General features: G+C 42.7%; 1 protein-coding gene across 1 annotated transcript in view; it reads left to right on the forward strand.

Moving 5' to 3' along the window:
* Window positions 1-14,467: 14,467 nt before the first annotated feature.
* TNFSF11 (TNF superfamily member 11) overlaps window positions 14,468-26,709 on the forward strand; it is a 32,432-nt gene continuing 20,190 nt past the window's right edge. The window contains exons 1-2 of the mRNA XM_060637099.3: window positions 14,468-14,878; window positions 21,833-22,000. Coding sequence (XP_060493082.2) covers window positions 14,648-14,878; window positions 21,833-22,000 — 399 coding nt within the window. The 5' untranslated portion in view covers window positions 14,468-14,647. The remainder of the gene's footprint in view (window positions 14,879-21,832; window positions 22,001-26,709) is intronic.

A 26,709-nucleotide genomic window follows, 5' to 3' on the forward strand; every position in this document is an offset into this window, starting at 1 on the left:
GATTCGATATTTCTATATGTTTCGATGTTCTATATGTTGTGAAATGATCACTATGGTAAGCCTAGTGAACGTTTGTAATCATACACAATAAGAACTTATTGATGGAAAATGTTTTCAAATACTTGAAATGAGATCCTCAGGTAAAATGTGTGGCTGCTTCTTCCCTGACAGTCGTGGGGAAGGGCACCCCTTTTTCTCCTTGAAGGGTTAGTGGATCCAAGGACTGGGCAATCTGGACCATAGAATACCTCTTGTCTTCTAAATATGTGTTGTGTTAGGGAGACAGAGCATGAACAGTTTAGTGCTGCTGCGAGAAATGGCCATGGTTCTTCTGGCAAGTGTTTTACCAAGGAGTAAATACCTGGAATGGAATACCTGTCCCAAGGGCTCAGTGGTCTTAGTAAATCCCCTGTTTTTGCACCCCTTTCCCATTCAAGTCCCCTTTCGTACAACAGATGATGGAACTGCTGAGGGCTGGAGTTGATCTACTTCTCCACGGCCTCCTACACATTGTGCAGTGCTGGGTGTTTAAGTCACCTAGCATTTAGCTAGGTGCTGGGGGGGGGGGTTCAATGACAGACATAGATAACGAAGCCAGAAAGAGCCTAAACTGAGTGCTTTCTTAACTTGCACTTGGCTCTGACCCCTAGTTTCAATCTGTGAGATTCAACTCTCAACTATATCTCTGGATAAAGATCCAGACTAGGACAGGCCTCAGGAAAGGGCAGGACTGGTCTACAGTGGCCCTTAGGGCTCTCCAAATATGGCAGACTCTTAAATACTGTGGTAATAATATGGCAATACCGAAGAGCAGAAGGAATCCAATACTTGTGATTGGAAGGCAAACACAGACATCTCATCTTCTGAGTAAACATGAAAGCAATGCCATGCATTTCGTTAATAATCTGGGCTATTTGGGGGCAGTATGTGAAGAGGGTGTTCATAGAGAATATATTTTATTATTCCCACTGATCCTGACAAAACACTCTTTGGATCAGAAGCACCTGATAAGAGCGACCCTCCATGGCAGCTTGGTTTTCCTAAGGCCAACTTTGTAAGAATTGGCCTGAATTCTGGGAACACCTCGGAGCTTCCCTGTCCTCCTTAGGGGCAGGCTAGGTCCTGGAAATGTTTTCTGGGCTCTAAAGAATAGTTCATTCTGGAAAATGAGAAGCAAGGAGCAAAACGAGAGAGAGAGAGAGAGAGAGAGAGAGAGAGAGAGAATGAATTGCTACAACTTAATTGCTACATTTTGTATAACAGTATCTAGGGGAGGAAAAATGGCTCCAACCAGGGGCAGAGAAGTGCCATTACGTTTCTTTCCACTCTATGTTCAAGATGGTAAAAGAAGACACCAGGCAAAGACATCATACTCTTTCTAAGAAGTCTGGCCCTACAGAGAAGGAGCTGGAAGAAACCTATATTAGTTTGCTAAGGCTGCGATAGCAAAGTACCATAGACTGGGTGGCTTAAAAGACAGACATTTGTTTTCTCACATCTGGAGGCTGGAAGTCCAAGATCAGGATATTGGGAGGGTTGGTTCCTTCTGGAGGCCCTGGGGGAAGACTTCTTTCCAGGCTTCTTTCCTTCTCTTGTAGGCGGTAGTCTTCCCCTTGTGTCTTCACACTGTCTTCTCTTTGTATGTGTTTGGGTCCACATTTCCTCTTGTAAGAACCCTAGTAATATCAGATTAGGGTCCATGTGAATGACCTTGTTCTAACTTAATTACCTCTGTAAAGACCCTAACTCCAAATACAGTCAGATTCTGAGATTCTGGGGGTTGAGACTTCAAAAAATATGAATTTTGGGGGGTACACAATTCAACTATAACAAAGTCTATTTATTTCTGACTGTGGCAGACTCTGGCACAGGCGTATTCTCCAATCTTTATATCTGCAGATCTGGGCTCCTCACTCTTTACGCCAGTGAGAGAGGGTGGAAACATCGATGAGCAAACATTGCATGCAAGTCTCTGCTCCTACAGAAGGCACTGAAGGAGCCACCTCCTCAATCCCAACCTAGATCGGACCTTGTTCTCTTTCTAAATGGAGCGGTTGCCGAAAAAGCAAACTTTTACGGCGAATCCAAAATAGTTTGAAACTATGAAGCTGGGCAGTTTGGCTGTGTGGTGGAACCCATTAATTACAGTATGTCCTGATCATGTTTATTTGTCTAAACTCTTCTTGGTATTGCAGAGCGGCCCCCCTTGGACATTAAACAACAACAAAAAAGTGAGAGCCCATACAGCCCTAGTCATCTCCCCTGTGGCTCAGGTCTTGTCTCCCTGGGAGGGGCCCTGCACGACGTGAGCTCACCTGGGTCCCATAGAGAGAGATGTCCCTGAGCATAGTTGTGGGTCTCCAGGACCAGAAGCCATCTCACTTATCATCAACCAAATGCTCTGCAGATTAAACTGATGGGTTGGGAATGAGGGGGATGGGTGATGAGGCAAGAGCCACACTCACAAGTCCTCTCCTAAATGTCTTTTGTCCCTGCCCCCAGACTGTGGTAAAATAGAGCAGGGACCAGCTGGCCAGCCTTGTTTGTTTAAGCTGTTGACTAATCTCTGAGTTCATGTGCTGAGCTGGTTCATGAAGTTCTTGAACTTTTATTATCCTAGGACTTCTGGCACAGTGAAGATGAAATAAAAAACTGCCACTATTTTTAAAAGAAGCCTGTGAGATTGAGTGAAGTGAATGACTTCGAATTAAGAGATTCAAGGAATTCAAAAAAATTTGCATACGATCTGTTGACAGCTACTCTGGGGCAGGCACTGAGCTAGGCTCTGGGATCAGAGTGAAACTGAAATTTCTTCTCAGCTCTATCAAGAGCTCTACTCACTTAGGCTACCTCTGAAGTCTGCAACACTAGGCAACATTGATCCTGTTTCTGTGAAACAATGTTTTAAATGGAAAACACTAATAAGCAGATATAAATTGGGAATAAAGAAAAGTGCATATAGATGGCTGCTTTCCAGTATGGGAGCCACCAGCCTCAGTCACTGATGGACTGAGGAAATTCAGTTCTCTAGCTGCTTTACCCATACTTTAAGTGTTCCATAGCTGTACGTGCCTAATGGCTACTATATTGCACAACATGAGTATAGGACGTTCCCATCATGGCAGAATGTTCTATCAGACAGTGCCGATGTAGATAATGAACAAACACACATGGTTTCATATGGAATATTTTTCATTCGAAAGCATTTTGCAAACTGCTGCCTGTGACATCTGGAAAGGCCAGTTAAGGTTGCTGATTTATATCTCAGGACTGGAAACAACCTTAAAAATTACCTAGATTAACTACCCATCTGATAATTAATCTACTCTACAACATCTCCACTAAGCCTCTATCTGTGTTGGGCTTAAAAATTCCGACAACGAATATTTGCCTTTCCAGGCAGTGGATTTTATCAGTGAATTCCCCCTGGTCCAACATGGTTGGTATAATTTAGTACAAGGCTCTTTGAAAATATTAAGGGATTCCATATTCTTACAAATGCCTTTGCAGAGGAGTCACACAATTTCCCCTGCAATTTGTATAGAAGGAGTAAATGTCCCATGTAAATGCAGATGTCAAAAATAAAATGAGGCTATGGTGTCACCTGCCCGCTTGTCCCACAGTATGATAATAAGAACAATTTAAAAATTAAGTTTGGAGGTAGTAACACAGCCAAATTACTGACTTCTTTGCCAACAGCGAAACATTTCTCAGTGATTTTCTTTCCCCCAAATATTTGAACTATCGAAAAATGAGCAAATTTTCCAGATGAAGAATTATCTTTACCTTTTCTAACACCGACACCTTGAGAATTATAATCGGTCATGACAGATGTACTTTTGCAGGGTATCTCTGCTTGAGTAAGCAGGACATACTGATGCGCTCCAGCTTTTCCTAAAGGTGTCGGCATTGCCAGCAATATGGTGTTTGCAACACCGGGTCATTGCACCACTCAGGTGCACTGGCCGTGCAATGTCGCAGCCATGCTGCTGTGTGACCCTGAAGCCACTCTACTGTGTGTTCCTTCCTTGTTTGGTCATTCCTCCGACTGTGCTCCCTGAGCACCTCCGGCTGCAGTCGGATACTCTTTACCGGAGGGGAGATACCATGGTTTCAATTCTTCTGTCTCCTTTCCTGCACACTGGATTTGTTTAAAGATGAGAATCTGACACGGCTATTCATCTAAGCTTTCTCGTTACCGCCGCTAAGTAAAGTGCATAGATGTTGCCAGGAATCTGAATGGCTAATAAGAACTAGAAGAACGTAACGTGCATATATTAAGCACCGTTCTAAGAATTTGTATGCAAGGACTCTAATTGTATTCATTACAACCCGTAACGTAGATGCTGCTTTCTTTATTCTTTAATGGACCTAACTAAAGCACAAGACACATAAGCCACCCAGCCAGTGAGTGGAAAAGCTTGGATTTAATCAGAGGATATATGGCCCCAAAGTCCCTGTTTTAAACTAACTGTTTTTAGGACAGATTTCTAAAGTTTTCACTCTATAATACAGCATGGGTGCATGCATGTTAAATAATAACTGATTTCTATCCTGTTTTGCATGGGGACCTTAGACAAAACCCATGTACTGTTTTATGAGCGTAACAAAGAACATAAGATCTATAGTCAGAATGGGTGTGACATTTGTTCAGGCATTCAGTCCACACTAGTTTGAACAAAGACCCGTTTGAGTATCCGTAGTTTTTAGTCTTTTTGTTCTACCTTTCCAAGGCTAATAGTGCCTGTTTGCACATGAGTGTTCCATACACGTTTGTTGTGGTGGTGGTGATGATGATATCTGCCCTACCGGTCATTTCTGAAATGTATTTGCTCAGAAACATCTCATCATACACATTTTTGCATCTGTGTTGCTGTTTCAAAGTTTTAAGATTCCAGAGGGCCCACTTTATTCAACGACACTGATTAACTGCCTAATGTGTTCTGGACCTTTTGCTGGGTGATGAGGGTACAATAATGAAAAAAATAATGTTCTCAAGTCTCTCATGGTCTCCTGGGAAGACACTCATTTATAAACAGATGAAATCACTGTAATGAAGAAAGGGACAGCTTAAAGGGGAGTGAGGGATAAGAGTAGAGATACTTTTAGAAAAATCTAAGGATTCGGGGGGAAAGCCAGGAGGAGATATCACCTGGGTCGAGACTCGAAAGTTGAGTAAGAGTCAACAAAGTAAACAGAAAAGGCAGAGAAAACTTCGCAGGTGCACTCGGGCCTACGGTATGACCTGGAGCGTGTCCAACCTGCTCCTTCTCCATTTTAGCGAAGGTCACCCCTCAGCTGCAGAAAATGAAAACCTGTGGGGCATCATGGACTCCTTCCCCTTCCTCACCCTCCACAGCCAGTCAGCCACCACACCCAAAGCACTCCACTTCCTAAATGCTTCTGGGACCATCACTTCTCTCCACCACTTCTGCCCCTACTGTGGTCGTTTCTTGCCTTTTTCTGGCCACAGTCCAGTGGCCTCCAGGACAGCTCTGTCCATCTCCTTCCAAACTCATGCTCCACACTGAAAGGGAAACGTCTAAATTGCAAATCAGAACGTGCCATTTTTCTGAGGGGGAAACAACTTTCAAGGACTCTCTCTTGCTCTTAGAATAAAATTCAAATTTTTATCGTGACTGGCAAGCTTGGTGATTTAATCTCTGCCTATTGTTCTAGTCTTATCTTTATCTATTCTTTCCTCAAGCTCTGACCAAGCTCTTCTGAACTTCTTGCATTTCCTTGAATGCATCCTGTTTTGCTTCTGGGCCTTTATATGTGTTTCTTCCCACTAGTTTTGGAAAACTATTACTCAATACCACAAGTCTCATCTTAAATATGGTGTCCTCCAAAAAAGGCCTTCCTTAACTCCCTAGTCTAGGTTAACAGCTTTTCTTCTGTGCTCCCAGAGCACATTTTACTAATTACACTATTTGGTAAGTGGCTGTTTCCTTGAGTAACAGCATGCTAAAATGGGACCAAATACTAGGCGGCAAGGACACCCATAGTTCACAGAAGATACTTGCAGAGAAGGAATCTGGAAACCAGATTAAAGATATAAGTGATGGAGGATGAAGTAATCAAGGGATGGCTTGTTGGGAGAATTTATGAGAAAGACTTTGAGAGGGACCAGTTGGAGAGCTTGATATTTGTTCTGAAGTTTGAGATGGCAGAGACGAGGATTTCTCGAATGTCTAAGAAGGACCAAAAGTAAATGCTTGTGGCTGGAGCTGCCTGTCTGGTGGCAGAGCTCAGAAGAAGCTGTTCTGGGAGCAAAATGTGTTTTCATTGACAACAAGGCAGAAGTGTGTACTGGGGACAAGACGTGGGCAGCCAAGGAGGAGACAGCCTGAGGATAATATTCAAAGAGATTTCATCCAAGAGGGCGCCCAGCCAGAGGCAGACTGTGGCCAGAAGAAAGAAAAAAGGATATACTAATAGCTGCAGAAACTGAGGGGGTAGTTATCTAAAGGAGAGGAAACTTCAGCCAGGTGTTTTTGGTGGGAAGTTTTTCAAGGAAATATGAAAGTGCCCCATGAAATAATCAGCTTTGAATAATCATTCACCAAACCCAAAGAGCACTGGCCCAGGTTTCCTATCCTTTGCCACTCCCAACTCTACCCCACCCACACAGCACGCCCTTTAGGCCATGGTCAAGTTTCTAGACTGATAGTCCTAATCTGTGGGAGGGAAGATTTAACTTTAAATGGAATCAATTTTTTTTTATTATTATTATTGAACTAATTCCTTCATTTAATTAGCAAACGAGTGTGTTCTCAGGACAAAAGTGTCCAGGGAACTTTTTATTATGTAAGTGTTAACAAAGAAATTATGACACTTATCTGAGACTTCCAGGGAAAAGGAAAATAAAAATATGGATTACTGAGTGGTTTTAAGGTTTTTTCTTTGTCTTTCAGTTTCAGCAGTTTGGTTGTGGTGTGCCTAAATGTGGATTTCTTTGTATATATCCTGTTTGGGATGTTCTGACTTTTTCAATCCATAAGTTGATGTCTTTATTCAGTTAGGAAAATTCTCAACATAATCTCCTCATATGTTGTTTTTCCCCTATTCTTTTTTTTCCTGGAACTCCAATTACACATATGTTAGACCATTTGATAATGTTCCACATATTTCTGATGGTATATTGTTTTGTTTTCTAATTATTTTTCCTTTATGTGCCTCAGTTTGGAAATTTTCTGTTGAACAGACTTTGAATTCATTGAGCCATTTTTTTTTTTCTTTTTTGTATCTAGTCTGCTATTAAGCTCATCCAACAATTTCCTTATTTCATATACCTTATTTTTATTTTCTAGAATATTCATTTTATTATTTTTAAACTATCCATTTCTCTGCCTGAAATTCTTTTTATTTATTTTCTTTACCCTCTCCTCTATGTTCTTTACTGTACTTATTATAGTTATTTAAAAATTCTTGCCTATTTTCAGTATTTTGATCATCTGTTCATCTGCTTCTGTTGAGTGTTTATCCCCCTCTTGATTATGAACCACACATTCCAGCTTTCTATTATGTCAAGTAATTTTTTTAATTGTATAACTGACATTATGTATAAAACAACTAATGTAGATATTACTATGCAGCTAAGGTGAAGAGGACTTCAATCAAAAATTGAGGTGGGATGGGGCGCCTGGGTGACTCAGTTGGTTAAGCGACCGACTTCGGCTCAGGTCAGGATCTTGCAGTTTGTGAGTTTGAGCCCCGCGTCGGGCTCTGTGCTGACAGCTCAGAGCCTGGATTCTACTTCAGATTTTATGTTTCCCCCTCTCTCTACCCCTCCCCTGCTCATGCTCTGTGTCTCTCTGTCTCTCAATAATAAATACACGTTAAAAATTTTTTTTAAAAATTCAGCTGGGTTGAGGCCTTAGTTTCAGTGCAACTCTTGTTTCAAATATCTTGAAGGCTAAATATTTGCTCTGTGCTTATTGTAAATCTCTCTCTCCAGCAGTATTTTCAAAAATTCTTAACTGCCACTGTGAACCTAACAACTTCCCAATACTAAAAACTATCCTTAAAAGATCAGTGGTGATGATAGTTGAATGTAGGTTTGGAGTATTATATAATGAAATATGGAAACATTGGGGAGATCCGTGGCATTCAGTGAGTGGATATTTTCCAAATGACCATGCCTGATATTACAAAGTCATCCCTGGGGAAGAGATGCCTTCGAACAAAAAGGTATGACCGATGGATGCTATTGTAATGGAGGAAGAAAACCACCGAAGGGTTTCAATGTCACAGTGCAAATAATGTCTAAAAAAGAGACTACTTATTGAGTTTTGGTGTAGTAGAAAAGGAGAAATCCACAATTATCAGGAAATTCAGTGAAAATACTCCTCCCTTGGGGCACCTGGGTGGCTCAGTCGGTTGGGTGTCCGACTTCTGCTCAGGTCATGATCTCTCAGTTCGTGAGTTCGAGCCCCGCGTCAGGCTCTGTGCTGAGCTGACAGCTCAGATCCTGGGGCCTGTTTCCGATTCTGTGTCTCTCTCTCTCTCTGCCCTTTCCCTACTCGCACCCTGTCTCTCTCTCTTTCAAAAATAAATAAACATTAAAAAAAATAAAAAAAAATACTCCTCCCTTTTCTAACCATATGTTTTCATGAGGCTATATTTTCTTTATACACTTCAAGAAAAACAATGTATCACATCAGAGTGAGTACAGAAGCAGGTAGAATACAGTTGTCTTCCATTAAAGAGATTTGTAAACAAAAACAATGCAATCCTATTCACCAATATTTTTATTTTTAAAATGATAGTTACTTTTCATAAAATATGTTACAGACTGTCACCACAGAGTAAAAAAAAAAGTCTCTGTTTGGATATCTAATATGGTAAATATTAATAGTTATCACTCACATTAAAAAATTCACCCTTTGGGGAAGTTTCTGATTTTTAAGAGTAAAAAGGTCCTGAGATAAAACTTTGAGAACTGCTGCTATATAATTACATAAAATGTGAAAGTGACTCAAGTTCAAGTTGTGTTAAATTTTATAAGTTTGATATTAAAATTTTACAACATTAGCATTAAAAATACATATGTTTATTCCTCATTATTATGCAAGCATATTATGACTTTAAGTTTGTTGTATGTTTTCCTAATCTAATTAGGCTACCAATGTATTTAGAGAGATTTAGAGAGCGACATTATTTGGGCACTTTCCTCTTTAACACTCAGACTTCTCCCCAGTTCAGCCTTCTGTTATGAGAATACCAGAATCGGTTTGCATATTCTTTTCTTCATTTTAATTAATTTTATTATTTACTATTATTTTTAAGTTTCAGTATAGTTAAAATGCAGTGTATATCCGTTTCAGGTGTACAATATAGTAATTCAACAATTCTATACAATACCCGGATCTCTTCACAAGTGCCCTCCTTGATCCCTGTCACCTATTTCACACATCCTCCCCCCTTCCCTCCCCGATCTCCCCTCTGGCAACCACCAATTAGTTCTCTGTAGTTAAGAGTCTGATTTTTGTCTCTTTTTCATTCCGTTCATTTGTTTTGTTTCTTAAATTCCATACATGAATGAAATCATATGGTATTTGTCTTGTGTATTCTTTTCTTTATTTATTCATTCATTTAAAAAACATTTTTTTAAGCACTGTATGAAGGCATACAAAGAATACAAAGATAATAACTTCCCTCAGGAGCTAAGGATCCAGTAGGTTAGACAGAGAAATAAATGAAAGATCATAAAAGAAGTTTAGAGCTATGATAAACATATGCACACGGTGTAACAAAGAATTATGAAGTGGTGCCTGACCTATGGAAGGTATCATGAAAAGCTTCATAAAGACAAAGGGCCTGAGCTGAATGTTTGAGATAAGCCAGTAGTCAGATGAGAAGTTCAGAGAAGGTCAATCTTGGAAGAAAAGACTGAATGACCCAAGGTATAGATGTAAGAAATGGGAGGGTACAAGTAATTCTGTGTTGCTGGGGCATAAATTGTGAGGCTGGAAGGCTAAAAGAGGCCATAAAGAAAAAGTAGGAACCAGAAGACGCTATAAACATGATAGTTAACTGATCAGCCAGTTTAAGGGGGCTCCACGAAGCCCTCGCAAGGACTGAAAACCACAAGTCTGTGGGAATGCTTTGTATGGCCAGCACGGTGCTTTAAAATGGATAGGGATGCTTTTCTCCAATTTGCCAGTCACCCACGTTCTCCATGGTCTTGTCTCTTGTCTCTCCTTTTCTTGTTCCATCAGCCTCTGGATGTTTCCCTGCCTACTGATGATTTAACTGACACTGAGGCCATTGGTGCTGTATTAGCCATTTGTATCCTACAGGTGTCTCTCATCTAGCTTTTACCAGATCTTGTCCTTAAACCCTTGATACGTAAAGCACTCCACTCCACCCCATCGCCACCCCCCCAAAAATTAGAAAATTTGAACATCAGTGAATATCAAATCCCTTTTCTAGAGATTTACAATATACTTTTGTACATTACTGCCACTGATAAGATCTGTATCAAATAAAAACCAACTAATTTTGTGTTCAAACTAACACAACATCTAGAGTTTTTTTTTTTAGAGTGCCATTTTTAGAGTGCGGTTAGGGAATGCCTAAGAGTCTCTGAGATTGTCTCAGAGGTTCTGTGAAGTCAGAAGTATTTCCTAGTAACAGTACAGCATTATTGTCCTTTTGCATTTTCGTTCTGCCCAGAGGGTACAGTGGAGTTTTCTAGAGGCTGTCTGGTGTTCAGTATTAAGACAAATTAAATACTGAAATGGATACGAGGATATATGAAGCCAAATAGCAATGTCATTTGAAAAAATGTAAAACAGTGTCACTTTTCTCCCTACTTAAAAAAATATAATTTTTTTTAAGTTTATCTCTTTATTTTGAAAGATTGAGAGCAGGGGAGGGGTAGAGAGAGAGGGACAGAGAGAATCCCGAACAGACTCTAGTTGTCAGCGTGGAGCCTGACTTGGGGCTCCATCCCATGAACCGTGAGACCATGACCTGAGCCGAAATCAAGAGTCAGACACTCAACCAACTGAGCCACTAGGTGCCCCTAAATGGTTATTTTTTAAAAATAAAACTCTAGTGTGTTAACATGCCAATAGGTTAAAAAAATCTCTCAGTTTAGTTTTCTAATATGCCAAATATTCGCAAATATAATTCAAATGAACAAAAGCCCTTTGGTGTCCTCATTAACTTTAAAGATAGAAAGGACAACACAGTATCAATTCCTTGTCTTTGATATTTGCACTTTAATTTTCTTTTGGGGGGTTATTTCTTCCCTCTTCTCAGCCCATAGGTCATGTTGGGGTAACTTGATCCCCTGGCCTCAAGGGAAAGACACCGGATTCAGGTGTGTGTCCAATCACGCCTGGATCTAAACCTAACGTTACATTTTTCAACTACACGCACCAATAAATTGCCCCTTGACTCCAAAAGATTTTCATCGTAATACACCGGGGTACCAGGAAATGCAGTTTGAGAAATGCTGATCTAATCATCATGCTCTTTGCAGCTGAGTACTGACCTACACTTGCATCTTCAGTTGTGTTTTTGTCTTGCCATCTCTTAATACCTTGGTTTACTCGGGCTTTGACTTAATTATTTTGCAATTTGGGTAACAGATTAACTGGTTAATCGATACATTAGAGTTAATAATAAATATATTTATGAATTCACAGTAAGACAGACATGATCAATTGGGAAGATGTATTAAACAAATAATTTTGGTAACATAATCATCCTCTGTCTCAGATAGCCCCCTGGCCACTCTCTCCCTGGGTAGCTATTATTCAGGGATTAGTTTTAATCATTATCTTTGCCTAGGAAGTCTGCTCGGACTCTCCAGAATAGGTTAGCCGCCCCTCCCCGCCCCATTTACAAAAATCTTCTCATTATTCTTGCACTTCGCCTTCAGAGCGCTCATCGGGGTTTTAGTTAATTATTTGATGATTTGTTTCTTTCCCACCACACTGTAAGCTCCATATTTATCTTGATCACTCTGTCACTGGGATCCAGCTTAGTGTGTGGTATATGGCGGGCTTCCACTAACGTATCTGTGGAGTGAATGAATGAGTGCACGAGTGTCATGACAGGAGAGGTTAAGGGTGCTGTGGGGGCATAAAACAAAGGGAGCCGACCCCGCTTAGGGGAAGGAACAGAGGACTAGTAGAGAGATGACACTGGAGTGGAAAAGGAAGGATGAGTAAGAGAGGCATCCAGCTATGGGGAGAAAAGAGAGACGTACACTACAGCTAAGTGTAGTATTTGAAACTGATGTAGAGGGGCGCCTGGGTGGCTCAGTCGGTTAAGCGTCCAACTTCAGCTCAGGTCACGATCTCACGTACCGTGAGTTCAAGCCCCGAGTCGGGCTCTGGGCTGATGGCTCGGAGCCTGGAGCCTGCTTCCGATTCTGTGTCTCCCTCTCTCTCTGCCCCTCCCCCGTTCATGCTCTGTCTCTCTCTGTCTCAAAAATAATTAAACATTAAAAAAAACATTAAAAAAAAAAAAGAAACTGATGTAGAAAAGGAGTCTTGAGCCAGACGGTGAAGGACCATGTAAGGTTTTTTTTAATCTCAAGAGTTTAGACTTTATACCAATGACACTTAGAAGCCATTAGAGGATTGGAAGTAGGGAAATGACAGATCTTTTTGCTTTAAAAGGAAATCCTGATCAGTGGGTGCAGAAGTGTTCAGGGGCCAGCAAGTCTGGAGGTAGTGGGACCTGTTAGGTGACATGATCAATCAGGTAAGCCAGTGTGGCTTGGACCTGGGACACATTTACTGCACACCTACTATATGCTAGGCCACGTTCTAAGAAATGGGGATATAGAGGTAAATAATACAGACAAAGTTCTTGAACATACGGGGTTTAAATTTTTTTTTTTTAATTTTTTTTAACGTTTATTTATTTTTGAGACAGAGAGAGACAGAGCATGAATGGGGGAGGGGCAGAGAGAGGGAGACACAGAATCTGAAACAGGCTCCAGGCTCTGAGCTGTCAACACAGAGCCCGACGCGGGGCTCGAACTCACAGACTGAGAGATCATGACCTGAGCCGAAGTCGGTCGCTTAACCAACTGAGCCACCCAGGCGCCCCTAAATTTTTTTTTTTTTTTTAATGTTTATTTTTGAGAGAGAGAGAGGCAGAATGTGAGCAGGGGAGGGGCAGAGAGAGAGAGAGACACAGAATCCGAAGCAGGCTCCAGGCTCCGAGCTGTCAGCACAGAATCCTCGTGGGGCTCGAACTCAGAATGACAAGATCAGGACTTGGGCCAAAGTCGGATACTTAACCGACTGACCCACCTAGGCACCTCAAAATGTGCTGAGTTCTAAGTGTTCGCCTGAGATCACAAGCTTCAATAACTTAGAGATGTGTCATTTGTGATAAATCTTGCCTATAGGAGTGCCCGTTGCAGAACGGTAAAGAGGACACAAAACTAAAAAGTACTAATAAGATGTAGAACGTCCACAAATGCGGAATTTTTGTAGGTGTCTAAATTGTCCAGCACCTCCTTCTCTTACCTTCTGCTGAAGACGCCTCAGAATCTGTGAGTCTAGTCCATATTTTCATTTTCTCACCAAAGCGCCCAATTCTAAATAGGGGCTTTTACAAAAACCCTGGGAAGTTTTCTTTAGCAATGAAACTAACATTTAACGACACCTTCAACCTTGTGTAACATTCATCTTTCCCGAGGCACAGGTGGATTAGCTCTCCCAGGGTTCCTTACATCTTCGTGTCTGCCTCTCTTACCTTCAGGATCCTGAAGGGAAATAACCACCCCGCGGTAGGAATGGCATGTGCCAAACCCTGTGGAAATGTAATACATGGTCCTGTATACGAGGCGCACTGGATCCTACCCTTCTCTCCCTACCGGTTCCCTTTTGTAGGCCAGGCTCGGTGCCTGTAGGCTCTCTGCTCCCACATTCAAAACGTGCCTTACTCAAAACCACTTTTTGAGGGTGCAGAAGCAGGGATCTGGGACGGGAGCTCTGGTTTTCTAAGGCTGCCAAAACAATTCGGAACCTATATTTGGAAGCATGATAGAGGCTGTACCCTCAGGATCCTCAAGGATATTCCTTAGTGAATTTCTTTTGGGGTGAGCGGAGGGGGAAGGGACTTCAGAGATCACCAAGTCCAACTTTCTACATCCTCTAGCAGAAACTGAAGCTCAGGGATGCTAACTGCCAGAGCAATGTGTGTGATGTCACCTTATCCTCTATCTTTAACTGAGGCACTATCTGCATCTGGCCCGGCCCTGAGGGGCAGCTGAGGATGGGCGAGGGGCGTCCGGCACCGCCGGAGCAATCCACAGCCTTATGCTCTCAGTGTGTGATGGGGAGGAGGCCACTCAGTGCGAGTAAGAAAGCGAGGGAGGGAGAAAGGAAGGAAGGGGAGCCAGAGGTGGGAGTGGAAGAGGCAGCCTCGCCCGGGGCTGATTGGCTCCCGGGGCCAGCCCTCGCCAGCGGTTTATAAGAGTTGGGGTAGCCGGGCGCCCAGCCCGCTCGCCCGCGCGCCCCCCGAGCAGCGCCCGGCTCTGAGCGCCGCACGTCGAGGCCCGCCTGGCCCCGCGCCGGCTCCGCGCGGTCTTTAGGCTCGGTCGCGGGCCGAGGAGCCAGGGAGGGAGCCAGCGAGGGAGGCGAGCGCCGCAGCCAGCGGGCCGAGCGCCATGCGCCGCGCCAGCCGAGACTACACCAAGTACCTGCGCGGCTCGGAGGAGATGGGCGGCGGCGGCCCCGGCGCCCCGCACGAGGGCCCCCTGCACGCCCCGCCGCCGCCCGCGCCGCCCGCGCCGCACCCGCCCGCCGCCGCCTCGCGCTCCATGTTCGTGGCCTTCCTGGGACTGGGGCTGGGCCAGGTGGTCTGCAGCGTCGCCCTGTTCCTCTACTTCAGAGCGCAGGTGAGTGCCCGCCTCCCCGGGGGCCCGCCCACCTCGCCCGTTCCGCGCAGGTGGGAAACTGAGGCTGCCGTCGGCTCGGCTCCCCGGACCTTGCAAGTTCTGGCGGGGAAAGGGACTCTAAAGAGGGTGCCCCCCGCTCGGGGCCAGCCTGGCGCGGGGCCGGGCGCGCGGGCCTCGGGTCTCCGCGCCCGCCTGGGCCCCGCAGGGAGCGGAGCGTGGGCTCGCTCGTCCCGACCGGGTGCGTTTGAATTTCCCCCGCGACGCAGCATTGGCTGCTAACCTCTAATGGATGATTGCACACTCCCCACCCACCCCAACCCCAAATCCTTGCATTTCTCACTAGGAGCTAAGGATTGACTTACGTCCACTTGGGGCGGGGGCGCGGGGGGGGGGGTGGGATGAGCGCAACCCTGTCCCTTCCCGCCCACCACCTGGAGGGGTTGGTTCCCGGCGCTGGCTGCTTTGCAGGTGTGCTCCGGACCGCTCGGCTGGAAGGGAGCGCAGAGCGGAAGGTCGCGGTGCTTGCACCGCAGGAAGCCGCTGGAGCACCCGGGGGGATGCCCAAGGCGCCAGATGGGCGGAGAAGCCTGGTGGCAGGACCCGGGCTCCGCTCGCGCCTGGGGGCACGAAGAGGGGAGCACCACGTGCCTTCCCGTTAAGGTGGGCGGCAGAAGGAAGCCAGGGGTGCGTGATGGTGGTGAGGTTCTCACCCCTGATACAGCCTCGCTACAATCCAGCAGACAACTAAACTTCTAAAAGATGAGAAAGACGGCTGGGAACTGCAGTGAAAGATAGTAGAAAGGAAGGGGTAAATCTGTAATATTATGCTTTCTGGTGGTTTATGCTCTTGTGTTTTCTTGGAAATTGCAGTGCAGTTGGTTGGATTCATTCAAATGTTCTTGTCTGGTGCTGTGAACTCTTTCTCAGAGGAAGTGGAGGGCTGACTGTGCATTTTTTTTTTTTTTTTTTATGGGAAAAGAGAGTTGGGTTTGGACTTCATTGGTTTTCAGATTCAAAGGTGATTACCAAACCAAATGGGGCGCATCAAAACATGGCATTGCTTGGAGTGTATGGGTTTTGACATGTGCCAGAGTTTTGAACTCCATTATTTGTAATGCCCCTGGGATTTTTGTTTAATATTCATTATCCACTGTTTTGTGTTTTATAGAGCTAGTTTTATTTACCTACTAAAACAAAGGTGGAGATACGATGAGCCATACTTCAGGACACTTGTATTTGTATATTAATACAAGTAATCTTCACCTATTAAGATATTTGTTTCTTAAAAAAAAAAAAAAAAAGCCCACAACTTTTGCTATAAAGATTACACCCACCTATAGGGAAGTGATGGAAAATGCTTTTTCTTTCATCAGAGTATGCTACAGTGGAGAATGACCCATTTTCCCATCCAGTTTTCTCCTGCCACCCCCACATGTAAAGTCTGTATATATTGAGTACCTACACTGCAGATGAGACTATTAAATGCTGTGGAGTGTGGGTTAAGAATCCTTAATTCAGCACGCAATCTCCACCTACTGTGTGCATCACGTGGTGCCAGGCATTAGAGAGACCTATTAACAAAAGACTTAAAATTCTTAGTCAAACACGAGAGCACGATTCAGAAAAAGGATGGGACTGCACAAGTTGTCTATTACTTTTTATCTTCTCTATCACCTTAGGGACATGGCATTTTCGTAGCAGTAATGGTGAAGTGAGTGTTAAGCATTGAGAGAGCAGTAGGCAATGAATGAGCTCAGGCACCAGCAACAGCTCAGATTGGTGGGAGCCATGGATGGGCGTGGCCATGTACAAAAGAGGGACCTGCTTCTGTAAGAATGGCAATGGTCTGGTAGGCCAAAGGGTCTGTCTGATGATCGCTCATTTTAACTTAGCAGTCTTGATATTACATGGGTGATAGTGAAATTCTCAACCCCATTTTTCCCAAAACAAAACAAAACAACAACAACAACAAAACCATGCAAATTAGTAAGCCCAGCTAGAAAATTTTCATTTTGGAGATTTAATGTCATCAGATTTCATAAGTACAGTTTTCCTAAATGCCATAAAGATTGGGGTTTTTTTTTAAAGACTTATGCAAAATATATTAACCATTACTCTGGACCCCATTTTGTACTGCATTTTAAAAAATGTTTATTTATTTTTGAGAGAGAGAGAGAGAGAGAACACGAGTGGGGGAGGGTCAAGGAGAGAGGGGACAGAGGATCTGAAGCAGTCTCTGTGCTGACAGCAGTGAGCCTGATGCAGGGATTAAACTCAGGAACTGTGAGATCATGACCTGAACCAAAGTCTCACTCTCAACTGACTGAGCCACCCAGTCACCCCCGTCCTGCATTTTTAAAGGGGCATCTTCTTTAGGAAAGAAGTTACTGAGTTATAGTATCTACCTCTGATACCTAAAGGAGTCCTGGTTATTTAGAGATACATTCTGAAATAGTTACAAGTGAAGTGCTAAGATGTCCGGAATGTGCTTCAAAATAATAAGTGGGGAGCTTTAGGGGTAGAGAAGTGGTTTCCTACAGATGAAAAAAGATTGGCCATGGGTTGATAATTGTTGAAGCTGGGTGATGGGTTTGTGGAGTCCATTCTACAATTCTTCCTCCTTTTATGTGTGCCTGAGGCCTTCTTTCAAAGTTCTAGCTAAGAGAATAGACTCCGTTTGACCCGTCACTGATTTAACATGTTAACTCATATCAGCTCCTTTAGGTTAGAACTTGGTACCAAATAAGAGATTTTTTTTTATTTCCACTAAAGTTGGGGGTGTCAACGCCTTGGGGTTTCTGAATCCCTCTGAATTAGAATGAAATCATTTTGTTTGCAGTTTACAGTAAAAAATGAGAAGGAGCCAGTTTTATTGTTTTTGTTTAAAGTGGGGACAGGGTAGCTATGCAATTCCTCAGGAAAAAAAAAAGTAGAATTTAGTTTTAAATGCATTTATTTTTATTTTTATTTTTATTTTTTATGTATTTATTTTATTTTGAGAGAGAAAGTGAAAGAGAGAGTTCGCGCACACGCATGTGTGTGTGTGTGGGGAGGGGGGGGTCGCGGGGAGGAGCAGAGGGAGAGAGAGAGAGAATCTTAAGCAGGTTCCATGCCGGCACTGAGCCTGATGAGGGGCTCAGTCTTACAACCACGAGATCATGACCTGAACTGAAATCAAGAGTAGGACGCTCAACCGACTGAGCCACCCAGGTGCCCCTAAATGCATTTGAGAAGAATGCCCAGAATAGTGTAAAAATTACGGTGAGTTTAAAAAGTTTTTTCCATTCTCAACTCATGATTGAATAGTTAAAAATGAATCAGCCTCCTGGATGTTTGCAGATTGCCTGTGCCCAGATTGAAAAGAAAAAAAAAAAAAAAGCACTAGATCTAGAGTAGATTGGCTTTTCCTCTACCAACGTTGCCAAAGAAAAAAATAGCATGTGGTTTGTGCTATATATTTACCACATAGTATTCATACTTTGGTTTGCGAAGAAGAAGAAGAAGGAGAAGAAGGAGAAGAAGAAGAAGGAGAAGGAGAAAAAGGAGAAGAAGAAAACCTTGCAAAAAGTTGCTTGTAAAATTTATGTGCGTTTTGTTTCTCTTCTTTTAATCCACATAACCATATTCAAAGTTTGGAGGTTAGCTACAAGATAAGCTTTTCAGAAAACGCAATCTCTGTTGCCCTTTTAACTCCTTCCCCCAAACCCCAGTGTGCACACCAACCTCCCTGGCTGTTTGTTACCCAAACAAGGGAGCAATCCCTACCGCAACTCTGATGTGGAGGTGTGCAGGCGCCTGTTTGAAAAAACAGATAACAAAGTAGCACAAATGTCAAGCATCCTGCCTCATTTAACCCTACAAATGATTACATTTCTAGGAAGTTTTTTTTTTTTTTTTTTTAAAGAGTCTCACTTCGTATGAACTACATTATCTGGTAAATGCATTTATAAGTCTCTTAAATCAGATATTCAAGATTTATATAATGTGTTCAGACATTTCTAGGTATAATGAATTCATTTGTAACCCAGTTCACTGTGATTTTTTTTTTTTTTTTTTTTTTTTTGATGAGCTTCTGTGTTCCTTTGTTGAGTGTAGTTAAGTTCAAGAAGGTAAAGACTGCCTATTCTGCTCATTACATTATCGGCAGCATCTAGCCCAGTGCCTGGCATGTGTCTTTTGCTGAAGAAGCTTTTCAAATGATTCAGGATGCTAGAAATTTGCAAACATGTAAGTCAGCTAAGGAGTAGCTAAACTAGGCTAAAAAGTAGCACTTTTTATGTAGTCTTGCAAATTCTCTATCCAGACCATGGTGTCTGGAGAGAGGGTGTGGGGTAAGAGAGTGGTTGCTAGAGCCACTGGATGAGCCCTGGGGTGCCCAGCTCTGGGCACCAATCCCGCCCCTTGCTAGCAGTCTTTCCAGCACAGAGACTCCAGACCAGAGACCCTGGTCTGGTGTGTGTGGTCAGCCCACCCCCACGCCTCAACTCCTCTCTTTTCTCCTGGTCTCCATTTCTGGGAAGGGAGGGCTACAAGACCCTGGAACAAGACATTCCTAACATACGCTCTAAACTGAAGTAAACAAAATAAATGACCCTATCAAAATGAACGATGCCATGCTTTCGTCACTTCTTTTGGGAAAACAATTGATCGCTTTGATCTATGTTTTAGCTCCTGTGTTACCTTCTGAACCGTGGTTCTCAGCTGAACATTCGAAGCCCTTGCAGAGAGAGCCAGTTGGCTCTTACCCTGAGGGATGTGGGTTCCATTGGCTGAGGGTGGCACCTGGGTGTGGAGACTTGCTCAGAGAGAGGGAACAAAATCTTTGTGTTACATTTCTTTGCATCGAATCATTAACCATTATTACTGTCACAATATTTTTGTACTAGCCGGCATGACTTGTAAAAAAAAAAAAAAAAAAAAAAATTCGTGTCCGAGAAATTTTGGGACATTTTAATAGCAGAACATCTGTATGTGCACTTTGGTATTTGAAAGCATTTCTGGTCAAACGTTCTCGTACGTCGAGAGGGCCTGGGGTCTAGTTAGGACGCAGATCCCCAGGCAGCGTGCCAGGGACCTGAGATTCTGCATTTCTAACGAGCTCCAGGGGAGCCCGTGAAGCTACAGGTGTTTGGACTGGACTTGAAGTGGAGGCAGCATCCGTCACTGCGGCTTCTGTGTGATGGCACTTAGTTGGTCAGCAGGTCTGGAGCTCAACCAGTTTTAGGCTCCCCAGGCGTTTCCCCACTAACACCGCCCTGTTCCTGTAGCTCAGCGATTTTCTGGTGGCGAGCCAACTAGGTCTTGGCATCATTCTTCTTTCTTGAGGTCTCAACCGAGTGACCCTTCACATCAGCTGCCCAGGCTTCTCTGATTTTGTGGGAAACTGATCGGCATGAGTGAGCTTTTTAAAAAAAGTGCCATTGAAAAGCTTTCCTTATATAAAAACTCACATATTCTGATCTGTACTTATTATTTTAATTGTTTTTAATGTTTACTTTGGAGACAAAGTGTGAGCAGGGGAGGGGCAGAGAGAGAGGGAGAGACACAGAATCCGAAGCAGGCTCCAGGCTCCGAGCTGTCAGCACAGAGCCCCACGCGGGGCTCAAACTCACCAACTGCGAGATTGTGACCTGAGCCGAAGTCGGACGCCTAACCGGCTGAGCCACCCCGGCGCCTCTAAAGAAAATATGAAAAATAAATATGGATTGCAAATAGTTTTGCTTCGTGAATGACACCTCTCCCAGGATCATAGATAATCCTTATTATATATGCAAGACTGAAATAATAAAATTTGTATTGGTGGGTGCACATTTGTTGAAGGCTTATTATTTCATTTGAGAATCTCAGATATGGAGAGAGTACTTTCTAGTTTATGTCTGATGGTTGGTTAGTAAACCTGCACATCTTTTTGATTACTTTAAAAAAGGCAAATCAGGCAATGAGAGACCTGGTATTAATTGATGGAGCTCATATTATAAACTTCTATAATTCTTCCTTTTTTCATCCAGTCTATACCTATTAATAAGCAAATGCTCATGAGGTACCTTGACTTTTTGAAAGAAGAGGACAATAAATTAAGCAAGTGTTATTTAAACAATTGATGGCTAATTCTCTCTACCCTTTACCTGGCAGCTGAAACCACTACAAAGGCTCGTCAGAGCCCCAGGAGGAGACAATTTCAAGAGAAGAGTAATACTTGAAGAACTGTTTAGACAGAAAACCAGCTAACAATTCAAGGGGGATGGATATTTTGGGAGGGACAGTCCCTTACATTGTAGAAATTTTAGCATGTCCCCTCCCCAGCATCTGTCCCTACAGCCCGTTCGCCCCAAGCAGCCCTCCTTATCCCATGGGACACACCCCCTGACAAACGTACTACTCCAGGTGAAGAAATGTTGATGAGAGTTTCAACAAAAAGGGAAATTCGCTTCTGGCTTTAGGTTTTGGGCAATGGATTTCTCCCTCTTTCCTTGGCTGATTAAAAAATATACATTGATTACGGAAAAAGGCCAAACATGGTGGCTAAACATGGTGGCTAAACATGGTGTTAATTTCGTAAGCTTCATGCTTTGAATATCCTAGTGGGTTTCATCATCCCATCTAGCAATGCTGTGTATGACTTACAGACAAAAACTTCTCTACCTGCACTGACCATGTGTGATTTTCCTTGATGCTCCTTCCTTCTATGAGGACTTTCATTGCCAGACAATTTTAATAATTTCCCCATGGATCACACGTGTGTACTTGTGTTGTGAATCATAGCTACTCATAAAAATGAATTAGAAGTCAATGTTTCACCAACACCGAGGGTGATTGTATTAATTATTAATTGTTGGGGACATAAAGACTCTTGCAAGAGTGAATTTTGTATCCTGAAGTCAGCCACACTTTATGAAATAGCAGAATGATCGAAGATAATTTCTCTGTATCCTGTCTTTTTTCTTCTCCCCTCAGATGGATCCTAATAGAATATCGGAAGATGACACTCACTGCATTAATAGAATTTTCAAACTCCACGAAAACGCAGATTTGCAAGACACAACTCTGGAGAGTCAAGACACAAAATTAATACCTGATTCGTGTAAGAGCATTAAACAGGCCTTCCGGGCAGCTGTACAAAAGGTGAGCCCATATGAGGATCTGAGTCAAGGGCCTGCACTGACCCTGCTATTGCTGAAAATTAATACTGGCTAAGTGCTGTTGACTTTGTTCTTTTTCATTTTAATCATTTGTAAAAGAGCTAAAGAGAATTGTTTTGAAGAGACGAGTAGAGTTCTTTTGAAGCTGTTAGTGGCTTGTTATAGTGACCAGAGACTTTCATGCACAGACTCGTCCCTTTCCTATCCTTTCTTTCCTTTCCTTTTCTTTTCTAAGAGGAGGCATTTAAAGTCATACACTGAAGGACAGCAAAGATAGCTTGTGGTGGTCCATGGGTCAGTTTGCTAGTGTGAATTCCCCGCCCTGGAAACCTTTCCCTCAGCGTATAGGACTTGCTGCTGTTGCCTTTACATTTGGTTTTGTATTGGCAGACTCTCCTGGTCCACATCTGTTGATCCAGGACTCTGTTAAAAATGCTTGTAACTGGTCCATTGTTGTCACCTGGGGTGAGGAGGTAAAGCGAGCAGAGCAGGAGCTGATGTGGCGCCCAAGGTGGAAACTGCGTCCATTTTCTCTTTTTCTGGGAGAGCTGGGTGAGAAGGGAGGAGATGGGGTTGGGGAAGACCAGTGACTTCTCTTACATCGACAGCTCTAAGTGACAAACACTGTTATAACTGTCATAACTGTGCGTTCTACTTTTCTGAATAGTGCGTTCTACTTTTTCAAAATTCTGAGAATTTTGCAGCCTTGGAATTATTTTACGGACTGACTCCACCAAACTGGGGAGAACCCAGTGACTCCAGTGAATTCTAGCATGCACATCCGTGTGGATTCTTACATGTACCCATATATCCCAGTCTCTAGTTTGCAGCTCCCTGGTCTATTTCTGATCATCTTCGAGTAAATCCTGAAGGTCTCAAACTCCTTAAATCTAAATTGAATTTTAATTTTGTTTATTTTTTAAAAACTCCAATAGAGTAATAGCATTTTTTTAATGTTTATTTATTTATTTTGAGAGAGAGAGAGAGAGAGAGAGAGAAAGTGTGTGCACACGTGTGTGCAAGCTGGGGAGGGGCAAAGAGAGAGGGAGAGAGAGAATTCCAAGCAGGCTCCATGCTGTCAGTGCAGAGCCTGAGAGCCTGACGCAGGTCTCGATCCCACGACCCTGGGATCATGACCTGAGATGAAATCAAGAGTCGGGTGCTCAAATGACTGAGCCACCCACATGCCCCTAGTAATAGCATTTTTAGAAAAGAGTGTATCGGAGGTAGAAGTAGGGAGATGAAGCTGTTTTGTGTGACCCATAAAGCTGATATTTGCTGTATTTTGTCAAATCTAAGATACTACCAGTTTCCAACTCACATCATTATTTCATGCATCAGAAAGAAAAGAAAGAGAAAGAAAGGAAGAAAAAAAATTAAACATGATCTTTATAGATTCTGTTTGCATCTTACTTTCAGACTTAGTCTGTTCATATTTTTGTTTCATTTTATGTTTTATTTTCATCGGCTTGCTTTTTATCTTATCTCCCCAATGTTGAGCAAACTATCTATAAACAATGATTTACATGTACGAGGGGGTAATCTATTAGTTAAAAACCAAACCCCTAATTAAGGTAATTCTGCTTAGGTAAGTGCTTGTCTCCTTATTTTGTGTGTGAACTGACTTATATTGTAACTCCTTACAATGAAGAGATAAGCTTTTAATTTCACAGGTGTCTTCGTTCTTAAAAATTATCCTTAGGTTGTTTTGTTTTGTTTTGTTTTCCTGGAAGAATGAGATCAGCCATGATAATTTTGAAAATAAAAAATATTAGGAAGAGCAGATAAGGGCACCTGGGTGGCTCAGTCAGTTAAGCGTCCGACTTTGGCTCGGGTCATGATCTCATGGTTTGTGAGTTCGAGCCCTGCATCGGGCTGTGTGCTGACAGCTCAGAGCCTGGAACCTGTTTCAGATTCTGTGTCTCCCTCTCTCTCTGCCCCTCTCCCGCTTGCACTCTGTCTCTTTATGTCTCTCAAAAATAAAGAAACATTTAAAAAACAATTAAAAAAAAAAGAAGAACAGATAGCATTAACATTTATTTAGGAGAATGCAAGTGTGGTTCATCTTAACCAGTCAAAAGAGAAAAACATTAGCATCTCGTAGATACTAAGAAGTGGTTGACAAAATTTCGCATTTATTTCTGATGCTTAAAATCCATTAGAAAACAGAACCAGATGGATTCTTGATGTTTTTCTAAATACCTCAAACTAAAAGGTAGCTAATGATGAAAAACAGGAACATTTTCTTAAAGTCAGGGACACAACAAAGATGCCTAGTGTCCCCGCATTATTTAACATTGTTCAGAATACTAGCTAATGTAATTATACAAGAGAATGAAGTCAGAAAGCATATGTGAATATACACACACAGATATGGAAAAGGCAAAATTTGCATATGCTGATTGTATACTTGGGAAAATTCAAAAGGACCAAAAGGCTGCAAACAAAATAAATCAGTTTGTAAAAATTAATAAGTAATAATCACTAGCTGTCCCTATTTCAAACAAGAATTAGAAAACACAAAACAGGAGAATTAGAAAATATAAAAGTGCCTGGCTGGCTCAGTCAGTGGAGCGTGTGATTCTTGATCTTGGGGTTGCAGGTTCAAGCCCCACATTGGGTGTGGAGATTGCTCAAAAATAAAATCTTAAAAAAAAAAAAAGGAAAGACAAAGAAAACACAAATGAAAGATTCCGTTTGTAATTTTTAAAGAGCCCTAAAAATAAACTTAGCAAGGCATGGACAAAGCTTATGGAGATTAAAGTAGAAAACTCTACGTGGGTATTTACAAGGTAAAGACGTAACTATGCAAAGTCCTGACCTGAGAAAGAGACCAAACACCTTAAAGTAGACCTTACTGGAGGTGTGAATGTGTGTATTCAATTTCGTATAATATAACATTGTTTTAAATAAGTGGGCATTGTTTGAATTATTCAAAACTAGTACTGGGAGGATTTGTTTACTATTTTTGAAAAGTGATAGCCTTACTTCATGTCCAAGGTGAAAACAAATCCCAGCTGGAGAGAGTACTGGGTGGCCAATGGCTACCCTCCGGCAGTCCCACGCCTTCCGCAGCTCCGGTGGACTTTTCTGCCCCCAGCTGCCCCCTCAGAACTTACCTGTTCACTGTCCCATTTCCTTTGAGCTTTCCAAGTGACTGCCTAGATAGTAGGACAAGCCAGTCTGTACTTAAAATGAGCAACAATGGCAGAATTTTCACTATTTTAGGAGCCTGTTGGAGACATGGTGCCTCGTTCCAAATAAGTAAAACTCATCTTAGCGCTTCAGTAGCTGGCAAGCCAAAGGAGAAAGATTTGTGGGCAGACAAGAATGATCAACTCTTCTTATGAAAGGCACACAGTTTGCATTGTATTTACAGATTAGTATGACTCAGAGGATGAGTAGAAGTTTATTGTTAATAGCACATTTTTTGTTGCTGTGCTCTAAGGTTTTACCCATTATTCATGGGTAATAACACTACACACAGACAATCCTTTTTAAAGAGTAAGGAGCCGTCATAACATACCAATGTGTGTTTGGAGGTGGAAAATGCCATTTCTTCCCCCAGACAAGAGACTGTTTAGGAAGGAGATGAGTGTTCTCCACACCGTATGATTAGAATCAAGCCATGTTTGGGGCGCCCTCGTGGCTCCGTCGGTTGAGCTTCCGACTTCGGCTCAGGTCGCGATCTCACAGTCTGTGGGTTCGAGCCCCGCGTCGCGCTCTGTGCTGACAGATCAGAGCCGGGAGCCTGCTTCGGATTCTGTGTCTCCCTTTCTCTCTGCCCCTCCCCCGCTCACACTCTGTCTCAAAAATAAAGTAAAAAAAAAATTTTTTTTTAATTAAAAAAAAAAAAAGAATCAAGCCACGTTTATTAAGTGCACATACCGTGCTAGGCACTTTGCCATAACTTCTCCTGTACCCCAAGACTTATCCTTCTCTTACGTTCGCCAAATAGTGATTTGCCGGCTGTGTTATCCTTTGATGAAGATTATTGGTTAATATGACATTCTCCACATCCTGCCAAAATAATCAGACTTCTCATTTCTCTTGCCAATGCTGAAAATAGAATGGAGGCATCAGGCGTCCATAAGTAGGTCTGTATCTCAGTTTCAGTTCTAACATAGATATTGAGTGAACCCGTAAAAGAAAATTACATGTGAGGCTGCAATCATTATTGAAAGATCAACCCATCCAGTGGTAACAAATGCTAGACATAAGCACAATATTACATTATATGTGTGCAAAAGCGGTGTTTACCTAGCCTGTCTTTGGTCAGACAAGTAATGCTGTTTTTCTCCCTTTTTTTTTGTTTGTGGCTGGGCTTTCTTGGCTTTTTTTCCCCTTTAGCACAGAACTCTGAAAGCCTCTTAGCGATCCAGCTCTACCAACCACAATTTACAAAGTCTATCATAACAGTCTATGACAATAAAGAAAACACTAGTACAAATATGGTGTCCAATTTATAAAGCAATTCTTGTTTCCAGCTTTGGCAGCCTTTCTGGCCTCTGCCAGCCTGAGGAGTGGAGTGGTGAGCTCGGGCCTGAGCGGGGGCCCTTGGTCCTTAGGTCTCCTGGCCGGTCCCCGTGGAAAACCACGTGTGTATGCACTAAATGTACATTCTGAGCACTCAGGGCTGTGACTTGACTTTCGATTTTAGTGTGTCCAGTTGTCGATTTCCCACTGAGTACC

Source organism: Panthera onca, chromosome A1, assembly GCF_046562875.1.
Source record: "Panthera onca isolate mPanOnc1 chromosome A1, mPanOnc1 haplotype 2, whole genome shotgun sequence".
Lineage (NCBI taxonomy): Eukaryota > Metazoa > Chordata > Mammalia > Carnivora > Felidae > Panthera > Panthera onca.